This window comes from Maylandia zebra, linkage group LG12 (assembly GCF_041146795.1).
Source record: "Maylandia zebra isolate NMK-2024a linkage group LG12, Mzebra_GT3a, whole genome shotgun sequence".
In the NCBI taxonomy this organism is placed as follows: domain Eukaryota; kingdom Metazoa; phylum Chordata; class Actinopteri; order Cichliformes; family Cichlidae; genus Maylandia; species Maylandia zebra.
Window position 1 is genome coordinate 19,052,121 of NC_135178.1, and position 18,492 is coordinate 19,070,612.

General features: G+C 38.5%; 2 protein-coding genes across 2 annotated transcripts in view; one reads left to right on the forward strand and one right to left on the reverse strand.

Annotated features, from left to right (window-relative positions):
- The window catches only part of LOC101475616 (DNA repair protein XRCC4), a 25,396-nt gene extending 17,719 nt beyond the window's left edge, over positions 1–7,677 (reverse strand). Inside the window, exons 1-3 of the mRNA XM_004544432.4 lie at positions 7,615–7,677; positions 1,971–2,129; positions 993–1,180 (exon numbers count right to left, since the gene is read on the reverse strand). Of these exons, the coding sequence (XP_004544489.4) occupies positions 993–1,180; positions 1,971–2,109 (327 nt within the window). The 5' untranslated portion in view covers positions 2,110–2,129; positions 7,615–7,677. The remainder of the gene's footprint in view (positions 1–992; positions 1,181–1,970; positions 2,130–7,614) is intronic.
- tmem167a (transmembrane protein 167A) lies at positions 7,632–15,337 on the forward strand. Its single transcript, XM_004544434.4, has 4 exons — positions 7,632–7,779; positions 10,239–10,348; positions 14,511–14,545; positions 14,663–15,337. The coding sequence occupies exons 1-4, from the start codon at positions 7,777–7,779 to the stop codon at positions 14,731–14,733; spliced, it is 219 nt and encodes a 72-aa protein (XP_004544491.1). The 5' UTR covers positions 7,632–7,776; the 3' UTR covers positions 14,734–15,337.
- Positions 15,338–18,492: the final 3,155 nt, after the last annotated feature.

An 18,492-nucleotide genomic window follows, 5' to 3' on the forward strand; every position in this document is an offset into this window, starting at 1 on the left:
TTTTCTCTTCATTTGTTAAGGACATTTACGCTGAAAACAACCCTGCATTAAAATATTTATCCCCGTGTCAGGAGGACTACATAAAAGACTGACATCTCATCAACCGTCATTCAAAACAAACTCTCTTTTTACTTGCTTTCACAGAACGAAGGGTAGTTTAGTGCAGCACTTGCTCAAGTTAAGCAATTAGTTCCTGCCTCACTATGAAAGATATATTGATTCCAAGATTTCCAGACCATAGTCAATGTAAAAGATGGATATAGCTTTTGTGTCTTTAAAAAGTGAAGCCAACATCGAAAGGTCTTAAACAAACCAGCATGCATGTGATCGGCCACCAGGGGGTGTTTCCTGTGGTTGCAAAAAGTTTTTCAATTCCACAGAAGCTTATATTTAAGGATGAGGGTATGCTCTTTGGTTCTTAGCCAACAAATATCCTGTTCATTCCTCCCATGTCTGTCTTTTCTATTTGCCAAAAATCCGGCTGCTTCATCATTAGTCTCTTAATAGGTGGAGACACAACCTTGAAAAAGCTTTCTGTGAGTTTTAGCATTCATCTTTTAAAACCTATCATTTATGTAAGGCAAGACCCAAGGGCTAATGTAAAGACAGGCTAGGAACCTTCTCTTATGTAACATCCAAAGCATCAGCTGTCTTTTCAAAAACCTATTGTCCATATTGCTTGACATTGCTTGAGTGTTTACTGTAACCATCTGCAAACTAGTCAACTTGCAGTTTACATTATTGTCTTCAATACTGCCAGAAACAGGTTTTGTAAAGGTCACTGCAACCTTGACCACTAAATTCTTATTAGTTTATCGGTGACTCAAGATTCATTTTAATACATACTTTTTACAAAAACCTTATCCTGATTTATCTCTAACCTGGTTACGTACTCATTTTCTATGCTTAGCACTTTGCACCATAAAATGCTAAACATAATGAATGATTATTGTAGCAAACACTGTACAAATCCACACAAAACCTTTGCTTACCGAAATATCATTACAAGTCTTCTCATACAAGAGATAACGGCGATCAGGAGAGAGGCCAAAGGTATACATCTCCTTGTCTTCGCTTCTTCCTCCTCCACTTTTTGTTAGGGCTTGAAGAAGATCCTCAACATATCTCTCTCTTGGGACTCCTATGTCATTGGCTTCCCTTGTCATATCATCCTCTGAAACTGACAAAAAAAAAAAGCATTGCTCAAACATCTTATTGTCTTTTAAAAGGCATTTTTCTCATATTTAAAAATTTTTTTCAAAGCTGTACACCTGACAGAAACTGGATAGAGGGGAAGGAGCAGATTACAGAACAAGAAGTGTAAACATTTATTATGTAGTAACCCATGAATGCACGTGAAAGCGGATTTGAAAGGAAGCATGCAGAGAAACCAAGGGGACTGTCATCAGCTGCTGCACAGCTGCTAACGTTGGCTTGAAAGTCCCAATTAGCACATGAAACAGAGAAATACTGACGAGCTACAAGCCTGCACGTAGCTGTCACAAACTCATCTCCACCTGTCATCTCTCCAGATGGACAGCAATGGAAAACTAGAGAGCAGTTATGTTCCAGATGTCCTTCCAGAGTATGGGCATTCATGTACAGACACACACAGGCACACACAGACACTCACTAGTGGCTTACTATATACAAAGACAAGCCTTGTAGATTTTAATCTGCTTTATACACCTGTAAGCTGCAGCGTAGGAGTGAAGAAGGATGATGAAACGAGGTCACGTCTGTCCCTCTTGTTAAAAGACCAACAGTTATAACACTATGATAATATGATAAGGGGGTCGGCCAGGTGCCTAGACAGCTTGGATGAATGGTTGCCTGGTGAATAGCAGCCCTGCTAACCACTCAGACTAGGTAATTAGAAAAAAATGAAAGTCTTTCTATTACACTTAAGCCTAAATTTAAGGTAATTTTCATCTATTCTAAACTATTCTTCTTACATCTCAAATATTTACCTTCTCCAATCCATGCTGAGCTGCCATTTGTAAGAGCTAATGTGAAACCAGCACCCAGGTCTATGGCCCAGTCCACTCGCAGGAAGTACGGAGTATCTGGATCATCACTTAGTCTAATTCGACAAACTGTACCGCTCATGTTTCTCACATATCCGAGACCTGCAGAACACCAAAAACAGAAATTCAGACACTCTAAACAAGAAGAAATTAAAATGCAATTTTCCGGCAACAATTCCTATGAGTGTTTATAACATTTTGTAGGTTTGTTAGTTTTGAGTCCTAAGACCTCCTTCGAAGACAGTGCTCTAATCAATCTGTTTTCGTGGTGTAAGATTGTGTTAATCTTCCCTTTGCATCAATGTGGTTCATTGTTTCACTGCTTGGATTTGGTAATAAAAAAACGTTCCTGTGTATGCCTTCAGTGGGGGTCTCTCTGAGTCAGTGGGACCACACGGAGATTAACATGTTTTGGCAGGTTTTTGTGTCTGCCTTGAAACCACCAGGAAAGTAATTACATGCTGTTAAAGATAAATAGAGGAATATTACTGAAACAAACCAGTTGTTTCACTGGTTTTATACAATTAGTACATTATCAAATTTATACAGTAGCGTGCAAATGCATCCAGCCAGCCCTCATTTTTTTACATTTTGCTTCCAAGGACCCAGACTCACATTTTCAAAGTGATCTTGAGCAGTAGTTCTCCAGGCTTTCAGAAGATCTTTCAAAGTTATTTTTTATTTTTGTTTGACATTGGCTGCTTTTTCACTCATTTTCAGTCCAGTCTTTATATGCCAACTCTACACATAATATGCAAGTTAGGAAAGAAGTGATTTTAAATTGTATGTTTGGGCATTTTGGTACTCGTAATCTGTTGCAAAACTCATAATACATCCGCACTTATTTAGATGAATTTACAGAAAATGTCAAAGACGACAGGCATAAAATAATATTTTTTATACCAGAAAAAAAAGTGATTCCCAAAGAGCTATACGGGAAAAAAACTGTATCTGAAAGTCATGTCCATAAAAAATAGGGGGAAAAAATCAGCAAAGAGATGCATCTGACCCTTCACTTGATTCATCTACTATTGAAACGGCCCCAAGTCTCAAGGACAGCTTTCAAGAAGTTATACTTAAGGAAGGGAAACAGTGAGAAAATGCTGAGATATGCCAAATTACACAAGAACTGGACTGAAAATCAGTGGCAAAAGGTCTTTTAAACAATGATGCAAATTTTGGTTCAAATCATCATCAGTTTGTACGAAGGAGATCAGGAAAGAGGTACAGCAGTGAGTGTCAGTATCCATCAGTAAAACACAGTCTAGACTCTTTCACGGTTTGGGTCGTTTCAGCCAGTAGTGTTGGAGATCTTGACAAAACGAATGTAATTATGGATGCAGATAAGTTGGTCGTTGGTCGTACCAGAGTTACTTTTAAGCTTGTTATAGTTGTTTTTGCTTTTTACGCTGTAATTCATACATGTTTGCTAATGTTTCAATAAATCACTACATCCATTTCCCACTTTTTAAGCACAATATGAAATAAGGGATGCTTTTACACAGTTCTGTATTTCTTAATGGGAGCTTAAACTATCCTACTAATGCCAGAAACAGCCTGTTATTAGTTGTGAAAAAGTTGGTCTAACGATTACAATAACTTTAACGTAATTAACTCAAAAAAGGGGGTGGGGGTGTCTTTGATTGCTAGTAAACTTTTACTTGATTATGCATATCTAGGTCAGAACATATGATTACTGCTTCCACATCGAGTGAGAGGTGAGCTGGACAGTTTCCCTGCTTAAATACAGGGCAAAGTGAGTGGAGACGGAGGAAAAAGCAAGACAGCTTAATTGGCAGTTAGCCAAGCTGAACATGTCTGAAAAAATGAAAATGAGTGCCTTTGGACATTGTGCTTTTAGTTATGATGTGACATGTATCCCCCACCACATATGCTGACAGAGCAGGTGGTCAAGGTTATTCAAAATGAGACATGCTCTGCGCAGGGGGTACGCACACACCCTATTCACACACACAAACACATGCATGCACAAAGAACTGTGCAAAAAGATTAAAGTTGACCCTTTGTGCCTTACGAAGGGGTGTGGTTAGGCAAAGGGGCCAACCAAGACTAGGGAGCTGAAGGCATCAACTTTAACCTCATAAAGTGAGCCCGGCTACTCATTAGTTACTGTAACATCTGTTGTTCAGGGACGGTGACCCTGTGGTAATGAAAGAAGGACTTCAATTAAATAAACAGCACTGCCTGTGAGGAATGGAGAGATACTCAGAATCATCAAAGCCAATACTGATTTCTCACTGTTAGCATCTGTTCAGTAACACAGCCAGCAGAGGCAATCATCTGAATTGCTTAAATCATCAACTAAAACTACCCTAGAGATTCGACACATAGCTTTTACGTTCTTTTTCTACTCCTTCTGTAATTTTTTGCTCAACCTTTTCATTGTCACTTCTTCTGGATTGCCTCATTCGCAAACAGCAAGACTTAATTCTGTTTAGAGGAAGTACCAGGCCAATGAGTCACAAAGAGGGCCTGTAATTATGCATCTTGTGCCTTAAACAAGGAGTTCATAAGGAGTAAAGAAAAAGCCAAGATAGCTGACTCTCTCCCTTGTGAGCCTTGACAATTAGACCCATCCTCTCACTGTACTTTCACTGGACTTCTCCTCCTGTTTTCTCCAACACAATAGGCTCAAGACGAAAAGGACAACTCTTTGGCAAATCCACTGCTTTTATGACCAGTTAGGGATTAAAGCAATGCTGCCCTAAACAACAGTAAGTGGGGCTGGGGCCTTTTGTTCGTTATTCTTTCCAGGTATTGGCTTCAGCCACTGGGCACAGTTACAGAAAATATAATATTTACTATAGTAAATCACGGCCTTAAAGCTAAAACATCTGTCTGAACTGGGCTACACCCTGATCATGTCAGAGGCAGACTTTGTGAAATGTCCCCATAAGCTAGCTGATAGATGCCTCTGCATTAGAACCAGGGTTTTAAAAAGTACTGTAATTTACCAAGATGCTTCGAACATATATTATTGCTGTCTGAAGGGGAAAATGTGATGCAGTGGTAATGGGAAACAACAAAAAAGTAGGACATGTTGCACAACATGACACGCCTTCACTTACATGCAGAAATGTATTCTGAACTTTATTATAGATTATAGATGCAAAATTTTCTTTTCACCACTGGGTAGGAAAACAAGCTGAGATTGGTCACAAAATAATGAGTACCTACAGTACTCCTATTGCCTGATAGGAGGGAAACCTGCAGTCGTAGTCTGACTTGGACAGACTGCAATCACTCTCAGAGAGATTGTTGAAGGTTTGCAAATTATTTCTGTCTAATTTATAAATGCAGACAGACTGCCATAAGTTTGAATGAGTTTTTGTCAGAAAGCACAACTCAAGGGGACTCAACTCAACTGGCTGCCAGCTGGTTGTATTCTGGTTATATTCCTGTAACACAGGAAGGTTACTGAGTGCAAATGTAATAGCTAAATGCAAATTTCTGTCTATATCGACAGCAACAGATTTGTGATTTTTGACAACTTATCGCAGCTAGTTGCTGTATTATCAGAAACACATTGCATGCAATTGCCAACTTGACTCCATTCGACCGCAGACTGATAGCAGACTGCCTCTGTCTTATGGCAGTGACAGTGTCTCATTTTGCAGCTGAAAAATAACTGAACTAATAACTTTATCTTATGAGATAAAACAGATGAGTACATAATTAGCAGTTTTAAAAAGGGGATTGCAATATATGTTATTATAATACTGCATATTGCAAAATGTTAAAAATCGCAATAGTATATCGTGAGTGAAGTATTGGGAAAATATCGTATGGCAGTGTGTCCGGTAAGTACCACTTATATTCAGTACTGTACAATAGTTTTCCTATACCAATAGCCCAAACTCTACTGATCTCTAATTCATTTTGCACTGTGAAAATAACCCTAAACCCCAAAGAATCATAAAGAACAACTATTTCTTCACTAACAAGAATTTAAAAAAAGTCCTGCAACAAAAAGTATGGTCCCAATGGAGCCCTGATCTCTACATCAATCAGCCACTTCAAGATAAAATGAAGAGACAGAAGAAACTAAAAAATCACAGATCCACTAAAGAATAGTAACTAGGGCCATAATGTATGTTAATGCATTTACTTCTCTTTCAAGTGAACATACTCACTTGAAAGAACCTGGACTAAGAACTGTGCTCCTACTGCTGGTTTTGATGACACTAAAACCATGGGAAGAATAATGAAGGCATGACAGATTCTTCATAACAGAAACCACTACTGCAAGCAGACATTATATGTTCAAAGCAAGCCAGCCTCCATTATCACAGAAAACGAGTGCAGTGGAGTTTTTCAAATTTTCTTTTGTTCATTTTCTGCTAACTTAATAATATGGTTACAGAAAAAATAAGTACTATTACAGTAAACCACTTGTTTTATAACAGAAACCTCAACACAAGTGGTTTGCAAAAGAAAGGTACTTTGTATTCTGGTGAAATTAGCCGGATCAGGTCGGAGCAGACATCAAGCACGCTGATGTCAGCTTGCTGTAATACTTCCAGTATCCCGTTTCAAAATAACCAAAAGTCAAAAACATCTTTAAAAAAATAAAGCTTGAGGACTGTTTCACTCTTGCAAATGTAAATATGGCCTGATTTTAGATCTCACAAACAGAAGGCCACACCAAGTCTTGATTTAACTTCAGTAATCAAATGTGCATGTATTGTACTGTAGCCAAAATGGATCACTGTAAACTATATAAAAGAAAATAAATTTGACCACATTAAGAGGAATGTAAGCCTACATGTAAGCCCGGCCCATCTCTTTGTCTTAGGAACACATCTGAAGGCAGACATTGTCTTAGACAGCTAAATAATTAGCAGTCTAAGACAATGAGCAAACAAATTTATTCTTCTAATTTCTAGGAGTGCTGAGGAGGGAAATGTCTGGGGGGAAATTTATGAAACACTGTTTGAATGCAATTAAGATGCTGCCATGGCTGGTTAGAGAGGGAGGGAACATCATTGTGAAAACTTTGAGAGAAAAGTGGACCACAAAAATTTCTCTCTTACATCACCAAGAGAGAAATATGAGCTATATAATGTAATTTTTTGCACATTAAACTTTAAAAACAAAGACAAGCACACCACGAATGATACCAATTAGCAAAGTATAGTTTTAACACATTTGTCTGTAGACAGTCTACACTACTGTCTACAGACTTGAACAACTCTCAAGTATTTTCAAGCTAGTACTCAAGTTTGAGGGTATAATATCTAAATATTGTATAATAATGTTCATTTCTATTTTTCCTTTATATGTTCAGAATAGATTTTATCATTAGCAACGAGCTGGCTCTGCAGGTGCCGACGTCTTAGACTTCAAATAACTTTATGTGTGCATTATTATAGAACAAAGCACAGTGGCATAGGCGCTATGGCAAGGCGCCGAGTCATTAGCGTGTTATAGACGACTCGAATTTTCCTCTAGTTCTTACAAATGAAGTACAAATTCTTCTTCGAAAACTTAGCACTATGTGGACCAACAACTGCGATGTGAAAATGAAGCAATTATTTTATGAAACTGATATCATTGAAGCACTCACTCTTGACAGCTTCGACAGTAGTTTCAACCTTCAACTCTTGTGCTTTGAGCCAATCAGCGACAGCGCAGTGCGTCCTTACGTCACGCAAACCGTGCTTCGCTTTCGTTACGTAAGTTCCAGGGAGGCGGAAGTGTGATGTGGCTTTGATTCCCATTTACAAAAATGGTAAGTTTGTTTTGATAAAGCAGATCTTTTTGATCTTTTGCAGCGACGTTTAAGCGTTATTTATCGCACGTATTGGAGATATGACCTGTATCAGTGATAAACTGTGATGGCAGCTTGTGCTTGTAGAACATACAGTAAATGTTAAACTACCGAGCTAATAGTGGTTAGCTGAGTTAGGCTAAAAGTTTAGCAAATCTAGCCACAATGTCACGTTTCCGTTCATGCTATTAAACTTTTATTTCATCGAGTGCGCGCACTAATGTGTCATTGGGAGTCGTTTGCTAAAAAAGTCAAGTTATCTCTGATTTTTTAAATACGACGAGTGCCAGCATCGTAGTGTTTTGAGGCGTATGCCACGTAGCTAGACAAGGAGCATGGACTACTGCCTGCATGCGTGGGTATTTCGAATTAAAACTCGTAAATGAATATGTAACCAGTGAAATTAATTGTTTCCATAAAGTAGAATTTTAAAGACGAGCGTTTATTAAGAGGGCCTAAATGATGAATAATGATGAAATGATGAACCAACAGAAACAGGGAACGTGGTTAATTATATAACATTTCATTTTTAAAAGTTAAACATTACGTGTACGACACCAGTTAAGTCGTTGTAAAATAATGCTTATTTTCTGTAACAGCATTACAGTTTGAGTTATTGAGGGATATTATAAATTCAGCAATAGAAGCAGTTCATAATCTCGAAGTTATTTTAAGGTATAGACTTTAAATACCCCTGTTTAAATCCTATGTTAGTTCTTAAATGTACTTGTAAACTCATCATGCTCACTACTTGAGCAATGGAGTTGGATTAGAATCTATTGCAGAGTCCCTTGGTTGCTTTGGCGTGCCATAAGATTAAGACAGTTATAAATTAATAACAAAGTCCTTCCTTTAGATTTACCTTTGATTTGATCATAAGTGCACATGCATTGTAAAATGAGGTGCACATGGTAAATATTGCCATTCACATTGCGAAAGACTGGCCAATATGATCAGCAGTTTTTCCATTTAGTTTCTCATCCTGCAGATGAACGCAAATTCCGGTCTTGGTTCTTGCAGCTGCACTACCAATCTGGTCTGTGAGCTAGCTAATATGAAAGGCTTGGACTAGCTGGTTAGCACCAACTGAGCTGTTGTTCTCTTGTAACTCAGTGGTAGATAAAGTTCTTTCAAATGGTTGAATACAAAGATCAAAATTACTGGCAATATATAAGGTGAAGATTACTGGATAATTACTGTGTGGGTGTTTAATAAACCAGATTCAATTCCAAAACACCTTGTTTCTTAGATTAGGATGTGGACATGAGTTGCAGTTTGCTGGTGAGTTATGAACAAATACATAAATATTGATCGACCTTGCTTTTTTTTTTCCAGGGAAAAATAATCAGGATTGCTTCCACTAGTTAACCTTTCTAATCTATCTAGGCCAATCTCCAAGGTACATTGTTCTGTAGAAGGCTAAAGGCTCTTTTGCAGTAGCAAATAAAATCACTTAGTATCTGAAACTAAGTTTGATTCATAACTCGACCGTCTTTCAATTCTTACATCGGTGCAACGATCTGTGCAGACATCTGAGTGCCTTTCAATTTGTTGTGACAGTGTGGATTTTTCAACTATGTCTACAAGTGCACCAACTGTAAATGTTCCCTCCAAGCAGACTAAAAAATGGTAGGATAAGAGCACTCATGTGTCCCTGGTGTCCACAGCTGTCCAAAGTACTGTCTGTGTGGTCTACAAGGTTTCATGTATTGACTGCCAATTCTTCAACATGTTTGACAAAAAGTGTGATCAGCAAGAAGAAGTGGGTTGGCTCACAGGTTGTGTGTGAGAAAAATACAGTCTCTGGGGAGCTAATTTTGTTTTCTCCCCATTTATGTTGGACTGTGGGCTCGGTATATTCACTGACTGTTCGATCTATATATGTGGTAGAACACTGTAGTAGCTATTGTTTTAATGCAACAGTTAATTATTCTCATAAGTGGCATGTCTGTTTCTAGTTTTGTTATTCATCTTTTTAATGTCTAAAACAGTTTTGAAGTGAAAATCTTAAGTGTTGCACCTTTTGATGATAAGGACTAACTGAGTCCATTTGGACTTTGGTCTTCATTTTGGCAAATCAGAGTACTGTATAAGATATTGATTGTGAGGGAGGTCATAATACCTTCTAGGCACGTAGTTGATTTTGTAAGTAAGTCTACATATGCACTTTCACTGTGTAATTCTGAATATGAGATTATAAAAAAACAGATTTTAAGTTGAGTTTTTGACAATATAATAACTCTAAAGCGTTCTGCACAGTCAGTCAGCACCAAAGTGAACAACTGGCACAACAGCTATCTTCTCTGCACGTAGCTGAAGATCAGTATTACAGAAAACTGTCACGAGTTCACTTTTTTTAAATTGTTATGACATATTGTATTATGTCTGTACTAAATGTATCATTCTCTTTCATCTTGCAGTCAGCCATTTTCAACTTCCAGTCACTGCTAACTGTGATTCTCCTCCTGATCTGTACCTGTGCCTACATCAGAGCAATGGCCCCCAGCCTGCTGGACAAGAATAAGACTGGGTAAGATGGGCTACTTAAAAATCACCACTGACATGATTAATTGGCTTCCCATCTTTGTCTTTTTGAGCAGTATAAATGATCAAAATGACTAAATCATTCATCTTTTCTAAGTTCATTATCAGCAATAATGGCAAATTGCTTGATCACTCTTCATTTCACTATGTAATAATTCAGAATGGTAATCTGTATGTAAAGTATATTATTGTGGTTCTATAACATTATAGATCATCTTACAAGAAATTAAAGGTAAGGTTAAAACAGTAAATTTCAGTCTAATGCTTTCAGAATAGATGGAGACATTCACATGCATATGACAACAGTTAAATGTGGAGCCTTGGAGCAGTGTAGAAGAGTGAAAATTCAAATCTAATGATTCTGCAAGTTTAATCAGTGCTTGCTGAAATATTTCTACACAGCAGTCACTTACAGTGTTTCTGCTGGTAAAAACAGGAAAATTGTGGCTGGAGACAACAGTTATTGCGACCAAATGCCATGAATTTGCAAACTCATTATCTTTGAAATCAGAGTCAGTCTGCTATCAGCTTGCAATTAAATGAGATCAAGTTGCCTATTTACATGCTGTGTCTGTGATAATACAGCAATGAACAGTGATACATACAGGGAGTGCAGAATTATTAGGCAAGTTGTATTTTTGAGGAATAATTTTATTATTGAACAACAACCATGTTCTCAATGAACCCAAAAAACTCATTAATATCAAAGCTGAATGATTTTGGAAGTAGTTTTTAGTTTGTTTTTAGTTTCAGCTATTTTAGGAGGATATCTGTGTGTGCAGGTGACTATTACTGTGCATAATTATTAGGCAACTTAACAAAAAACAAATATATACCCATTTCAATTATTTCTTTTTACCAGTGAAACCAATATAACATCTCCACATTCACAAATATACATTTCTGACATTCAAAAACAAAACAAAAACAAATCAGCGACCAATATAGCCACCTTTCTTTGCAAGGACACTCAAAAGCCTGCCATCCATGGATTCTGTCAGTGTTTTGATCTGTTCACCATCAACATTGCGTGCAGCAGCAACCACAGCCTCCCAGACACTGTTCAGAGAGGTGTACTGTTTTCCCTCCTTGTAAATCTCACATTTGATGATGGACCACAGGTTCTCAATGGGGTTCAGATCAGGTGAACAAGGAGGCCATGTCATTAGTTTTTCTTCTTTTATACCCTTTCTTGCCAGCCACGCTGTGGAGTACTTGGACGCGTGTGATGGAGCATTGTCCTGCATGAAAATCATGTTTTTCTTGAAGGATGCAGACTTCTTCCTGTACCACTGCTTGAAGAAGGTGTCTTCCAGAAACTGGCAGTAGGACTGGGAGTTGAGCTTGACTCCATCCTCAACCCGAAAAGGCCCCACAAGCTAATCTTTGATGATACCAGCCCAAACCAGTACTCCACCTCCACCTTGCTGGCGTCTGAGTCAGACTGGAGCTCTCTGCCCTTTACCAATCCAGCCACGGGCCCATCCATCTGGCCCATCAAGACTCACTCTCATTTCATCAGTCCATAAAACCTTAGAAAAACCAGTCTTGAGATATTTCTTGGCCCAGTCTTGACGTTTCAGCTTGTGTGTCTTTTTCAGTGGTGGTCGTCTTTCAGCCTTTCTTACCTTGGCCATGTCTCTGGGTATTGCACACCTTGTGCTTTTGGGCACTCCAGTGATGTTGCAGCTCTGAAATATGACCAAACTGGTGGCAAGTGGCATCTTGGCAGCTGCACGCTTGACTTTTCTCAGTTCATGGGCAGTTATTTTGCACCTTGGTTTTTCCACACGCTTCTTGCGACCCTGTTGACTATTTTGAATGAAACGCTTGATTGTTCGATGATCACGCTTCAGAAGCTTTGCAATTTTGAGACTGCTGCATCCCTCTGCAAGATATCTCACTATTTTTGACTTTTCTGAGCCTGTCAAGTCCTTCTTTTGACCCATTTTGCCAAAGGAAAGGACGTTGCCTAATAATTATGCACACCTGATCTAGGGTGTTGATGTCATTAGACCACACCCCTTCTCATTACAGAGATGCACATCACCTAATATGCTTAGTTGGTAGTAGGCTTTCGAGCCTATACAGCTTGGAGTAAGACAACATGCATGAAGAGGATGATGTGGACAAAATACTCATTTGCCTAATAATTCTGCACTCCCTGTAGTTGTAAATTGCAAATCTGTGATCTACACACATATAAATTCACATTTTCTTCTTGGATTCAGATTCTAGCCTGAAACCCATTAACAAAAATTCAGAAATTCTTCCACAAATACTGATGTAGTTGCAGCAGGTCTGCAATTAAACTGCAGATTGCCATAGGTGATCAGCAACCATGCTATTATATATAACTGAGGGCGTTTTCACAACTATTGTTCATTTACTCTGATCCGATCAGTTGATGAGTTTGTAAACTTGTAGCTTTTCCCCGTGGTTTTGGTTTACAGAGAAAAGTCCAAGAGAACTCCAGGCGAAGTGCAAACTGTGAAAATATTCAGTCCATTCATTGGCCAGATGTGTCTGGGGCAGGAGAGGAGCAACAAATTAAATATAGGAGGAAGATGCAGTGTGAGAAAACTGAGAATTTACATTGATTTCTTGGCTAGTTGCTAGACCGTACAGACCTGCACATATATAAAACCTCCCCACATTACGAATACAAAGAATGCATTGCAAACTAATGTTTTTTAGTTCAAACTTGCAGCATACAGCTGGTGGTTGGTCCAGTTTGGGGTCAGATCACGCTCGCACCATAAACAAACCGCTCTGGTGCTTGTTTGGAAATGCACCGAGACCACCTCCTCCTCCTCCGGTGTGGTTGTTTTGAATGGCACCCAAGTGCGGTTACTGTCTTCACAACTGCACAAACAAATCTTACCAAGGGGGAAAATGAACCTGAGCTCAATTTAAACAGACTAAACAGCGCAGGTGTGAAAACACCCTAAGACGACCAATTGAGTCAAGCAGCCCATTGCAAAAAGATGTTTCACAGATGAGTTTGCTCATTGCTACAGACTGCGATTGTTTGGAAACAAGTTGCCTCCTACCAGGTGAGCTTTGCAATAGACTTGGAATCAAAAGGTCGGTGGGGTGACCACTTGGATACCACAACTACTTGCAATCAGTTCCAGATTTTTCCTAGTCGCAAGGGGATTGCTGTCCTCGTCTTACTCTGTCCACACTGAGCAATGGCAATTGTTGATAGACACACACCACCAATGATAAGTGAACATCCTTTAAGGTTCTGACGCCGTCAGTTTTCATAATAGAAATGGTGCACTTCAAGTAATTTACGCCTGTATTTTTGCTCATATTAAAGTCGTTCCTTTATCAAGTAAGGCTTGTCTGTCCAAAACACTTGGTTAATAAGAAGCTGCTTATTAAGGCCAGTAAAGTAGCAGAAGTAAAGCAGATTTTTATAATTTCAGGATCAACATTATTCTTGGCTGTATAAGTTCTGTAATTCATTTCTAATAAATCTGGCAAATCCCAGAAACAGTTTCACTCACATACACACAGCATTGGAAAAGGGAGGGACATCCTGTTCAGACAAGCGCTTGAGACTGAGAATGTCATATGGGATGATTTAATAGTTTTCCCCCTTGATTGATTTGTTGACTGAGGCATGAGACATTATTTGGGTTGATTTGATGCCACACATTTCGCAGATAATTCTTGTGTGGTAGGGAAAGGCACAAAATCTAAGGGGAATACCATCTCCAAGAAAATATGTGTTTTATAAAGAAAAATAGCAGTACACTCAAAAACAAATCTTAGCTTCAAGTGTACAAAATGTAACTGTTATACAGAGACAACTTTGAGGAAAAAATTGTACAATGGGATGCTGACACCATCTGGTGAGAATGAAAGTTTAAAAAGTTTGCTTTAAATGCAGAGACACACAGAGCTCTCAAAAGAAGTGAAAATGTCTCATTTGCCTCAGTGCTCAATCCATATGAGATGTCCTGCTGTTCGTCTTTTCCCTCTACGTTGTAAATTCCTCACATGGAACTTGACATCCGATGGCTGCTTGGGTTTTGTGGAGTACCTCTGTTGCTGTATGTGCACATATCATCACAGGTCTTTGAGCTTTTAATATCAGAGTTCCTGTTTGTAATGTTTGTAATTCCTTTACTTTTTAGGCTTCTAGGAATTTTTTGGAAGTGTGCCAGAATAGGTAAGCCTATGACTGCCCCATATAGTTTTTTTTTTACTTTGTCATATTGTTATTCATACATGCATGCAGAAATGTTTCCTGACAAAGCCTAAACACTGCACTATTGCATTTCTCCAGGTGAGCGGAAGAGTCCGTGGGTGGCCTGCTGCTGTGTCATCATGGCTTTTAGTATACTGTTCCTACAGTAGCAATCTAAAGAAACCCACTAATGGAAACATTGGAGAAATGGAGAGACACGAAGACATGGACAGGATGATCCTAGAAGCACAATAAGACCTCCTTTGCTTATCAGTTAGATAATGTAAAAAGAGAGACCTGACATCACGTACTGAGTCACGGAGAGCCCGTGTATGGAGGAGGGGGTTAGCTGATAGCATTTGTGTGAATCCCTCCACAGACTTCCAGGTCTGTACGTTTAAGTGTGTGTGTGGGAGGAACAAGTGTACCGCTTTTCTGTTATCTGCTATTTGTGGGATCAAATGATACAGTTTGTCTAAACATTTCAAACAGATTTTTTCCATCATTTTGTGTCACTATAAGGAGCTGATTAATCTGTTTGAAATTCTTCACAAAGAGGACCCCAATAAATGTTTAATCTGTTAAGCGATTTACATGCTGACTTATATTTGTTACCTTCCTGTTTGTTGAGTTGAAAATGGTGGGTACAGCAAACAAAATGGTATTAAAGCTCTTCAGGTGTCTAGTTGTCCTACATTTTTGCCTCAAAGAGCTACTGATGTTTTTAATGTCAGTTGGTTTGCAGCTATTTATTAAAGTCCCTTTTTTTTGGAAGTGTGGTTTTAAGTTTTTCTTTTTTAACAAAGCTTATGATTCATGTTTTCTGCCACATTGTACAAAGTGTCAGTAATTATGATTTCAAACATGGTAAATACGTGTTGATGATAGATTTGTGTCATTCTTTACTATTTAAGTACTTATTTATAAACATGCAAGAATCTTTTTAGAGCTGTTTAGAGGGTCAAGAGTTCTGCTTTAAAAATCTGGAGAAAATTTAGTAGCCTCTGAAACAGATCCAGAATATGTTAGAAAAGTTACAACTATGTGTGATTGCTTATTTAGACAAATTCTGGTAATTTCATCTTTGAACTGTGTACAAGATAAATTGCATGAAACCAAAATTCCACATGTGACCACATCATAAAACTGCCTGCAACAGGCTTAAATTATAAAGTCCTTATGAAAAAGCCTTGACAAGTTTTGTCAGCCACAGAATTTGACCAGTTGGTGAAATCCTAAGAAATGCTGGCCTGGTATTGTTTCAGGAAATAGTACAACTGCATTGTGGGTTTCTCATGAAAATATGAAGGGGGGGGTTAAAGTTATTCACACATTTTCTCCCTGTTTATGGGTACAGAGGATGAGACTAAAGAAGAACACTTGTAGTCACACACCCCCTTGATGAGTATCCAGATCCAGACTCCCTGTTAGAGAACATAGATCCTATATTGGTGTGCAACCGTTTTAGCTCTCCTCGGTTGAGATAAAGCATCAAGCCTTCTGGTAAATTTGTGATTATCAGGCCATGACGCAGATAGAGCAGACACAGCGGAGCAGTCCTCCGTTTCTATTTGGGGGAACAGAGATACTGGTACGAAGGATATCACTGGGTCAATGAACTGAGCTAATGTCTTGGGTGATGAAAGGAAGACACTATGGAAGAACTGATGCTCCTTGCTTCAGCTGATGATAGGAGCTGTTATCACTGGTTCAATTACATGTAGGAAAGATGGAAGAAATAACTCGTAAACTGGCGGTAGGCAGCTGTATACTGCTCTGGTAGGGTAATTTGGGGACAAAAATCAAACTAAACATATAATTGTTCTTTTCTTTTTGGGTCAAGATCATTATTCCTAATCTCCCATAAACTATGGAAACATTTGCCAAGCAATGAGCAATGAACATCTGGCAGAAGTGCAGTGAATTGATGCCTAAAAAAACTTTAGGACTTCGCTCACTTAATGCATGCTCTGATTTTTCTGTTTGAATTGGCTGATCAGGATTGATTAAAGGGGATGCCAAATGGCAAAGGGCACAAAAATAGTCCTGTTTCTTATGTCAGAATTCTGTTTTAAATGTCATCTGCTGAGCATCATTGCCTCTGTCCTTAAAAGTTATGTTTATTTCTCGGCTCCACCAGCCGCGGCATGGCAACCAAACAGTCTAAACTAACTGTGCTTAACAATGTGAAGCAAACTCATTTAACTGACTGCTAAATAAAATGTGATGTTATGGTGACATCATAAAGCGTCTCTGTCTGCCATGTGAACAGAAGAAGAAAAAAAAGATCCAAGTATTGATTCCCTCATGATTTGATGTATCGCTGTTCTAATTAGAAAAAATAAAGCTTTTACTATAAAAGGCCAGGATAGTGAATTCAAAGTGAGACTGTAAATGTCAGACATCTTTTTTTAGCATTTAAACAATAACAATTTTTGGGAGCTGATTCTACTTTTCAAAAGGCACCTTGTATCTATTTACAGTGTCAGAACTGAACGGATAAACTTTTAACTCGTGCCCTCAGTATTTAAACAATCCTAGTTACAGACTTGCTATTTCTGTATATCCTATACAAAGTTACAGTTGTGGTCAGAAGTTTACATTCACTCTTCATGGGCATGAATGTCATGGTAATTTCGGGGTTGTAATGATTTCTTTGAACTGCTCTTTTTTCTAGGGTGCAATGATTGTAATCACACATCTTTCATGACTTTAAAAAACAAGAATTTGGTATACAAGTTTGGATTTACATTAGATTTTCTCTAATTCACACAGGGTCAAAAGTTTAGATACAGACTCACTCACTTAAATCTTTTAATAAATGATGCTGAAGGTTCTATTAAGAGTGTTATTTTGACAAAGCCAAGGCATATTAACTTCACATTGGTGATCATGATTTATTACAACTGGTGCTTTCTGTTTGCCAGCACAAAAGTGATTTGTTTTGACGGTACTAAGAACAATGGGAAAGTCCAAGGAAGTTGATATAAGAAGAAGAACTGTGTATTTTACAAGTTGGGAAGATCTCTTGGCGCCATTTGTTAATGACAGGGTATTTCAAGATCATCAGTTTAAACAATGATGTGTAAGTATAAGTTATTCAGACCTAAACTGTCACCCTCCCATGACAAGAAATGTGTTAGGATGTCCAAAAACAGCCCAGGAACCACCAAGGCTCAAACATGCTGTAAACTGCTGGAACACCAGCGTCACTGTCTACAGTCACTATGGACTGAGAGGGCGCTGACCAACAAAGAACTTTTTACTGGTCAGATGAGATTGAGCTATTTGGCCACAATAACAAAAAGTATGCTCAGAGGAGTAACAGGAAGGCTTTCAGAACACTATACAAGCTTTAAAGCACAGTGGTGGTAGCATCATGCTCTGTGGCTGTTTTGCTGCCACTGATGCTGGTACATTGCAAAAAGTGGATAGAATAGTGAAGAACGAAGACTACCACCAAATTCTTCAACTTCATTTCAAATCAACAGCTAGACAGTTGAAACTTGGACACAATTGGATGTTCCAGTAAGACAGTGACCCAAGACACATATCAAAACTGGTCATAGAATGGATAAAGCAGGCTAACATTAAGCTTCTGGAATGGCCTTCCCAAAGCCCTGAGCTCAGCACTATTGAGAATTTGTGGACTATGCTTAAAAGTGGGGTCTGTGTCAGAAAACCAACCAATTTAAATGAACTGTATCAATGCTTTCATAAACAGTGGTCAAATATCCTACCAGACTTATGCCAGAAGTTTGTTGATAGCATCTGGTTACTGTGCAGTTTACTAAGTGACGTTTATCCAAATATTAGTCTGGGTGTATGTATATATTTGAGCCTGTGTGGATTACAGAAAAACCCCATTCAACCTTTTTGGACCCAATTCTTGCCTTTTAAAGTCATCTAAGATGTATCCTGTACAATCA

Excerpts from the sequence above, each read along its gene's own strand:
- tmem167a (XM_004544434.4), top strand. Across the intron at positions 10,349-14,510 it reads CTGGACAAGAATAAGACTGG|GCTTCTAGGAATTTTTTGGA; the intron begins GTAAGATGGGCT and ends TTTACTTTTTAG. Across the intron at positions 14,546-14,662 it reads TTGGAAGTGTGCCAGAATAG|GTGAGCGGAAGAGTCCGTGG; the intron begins GTAAGCCTATGA and ends GCATTTCTCCAG.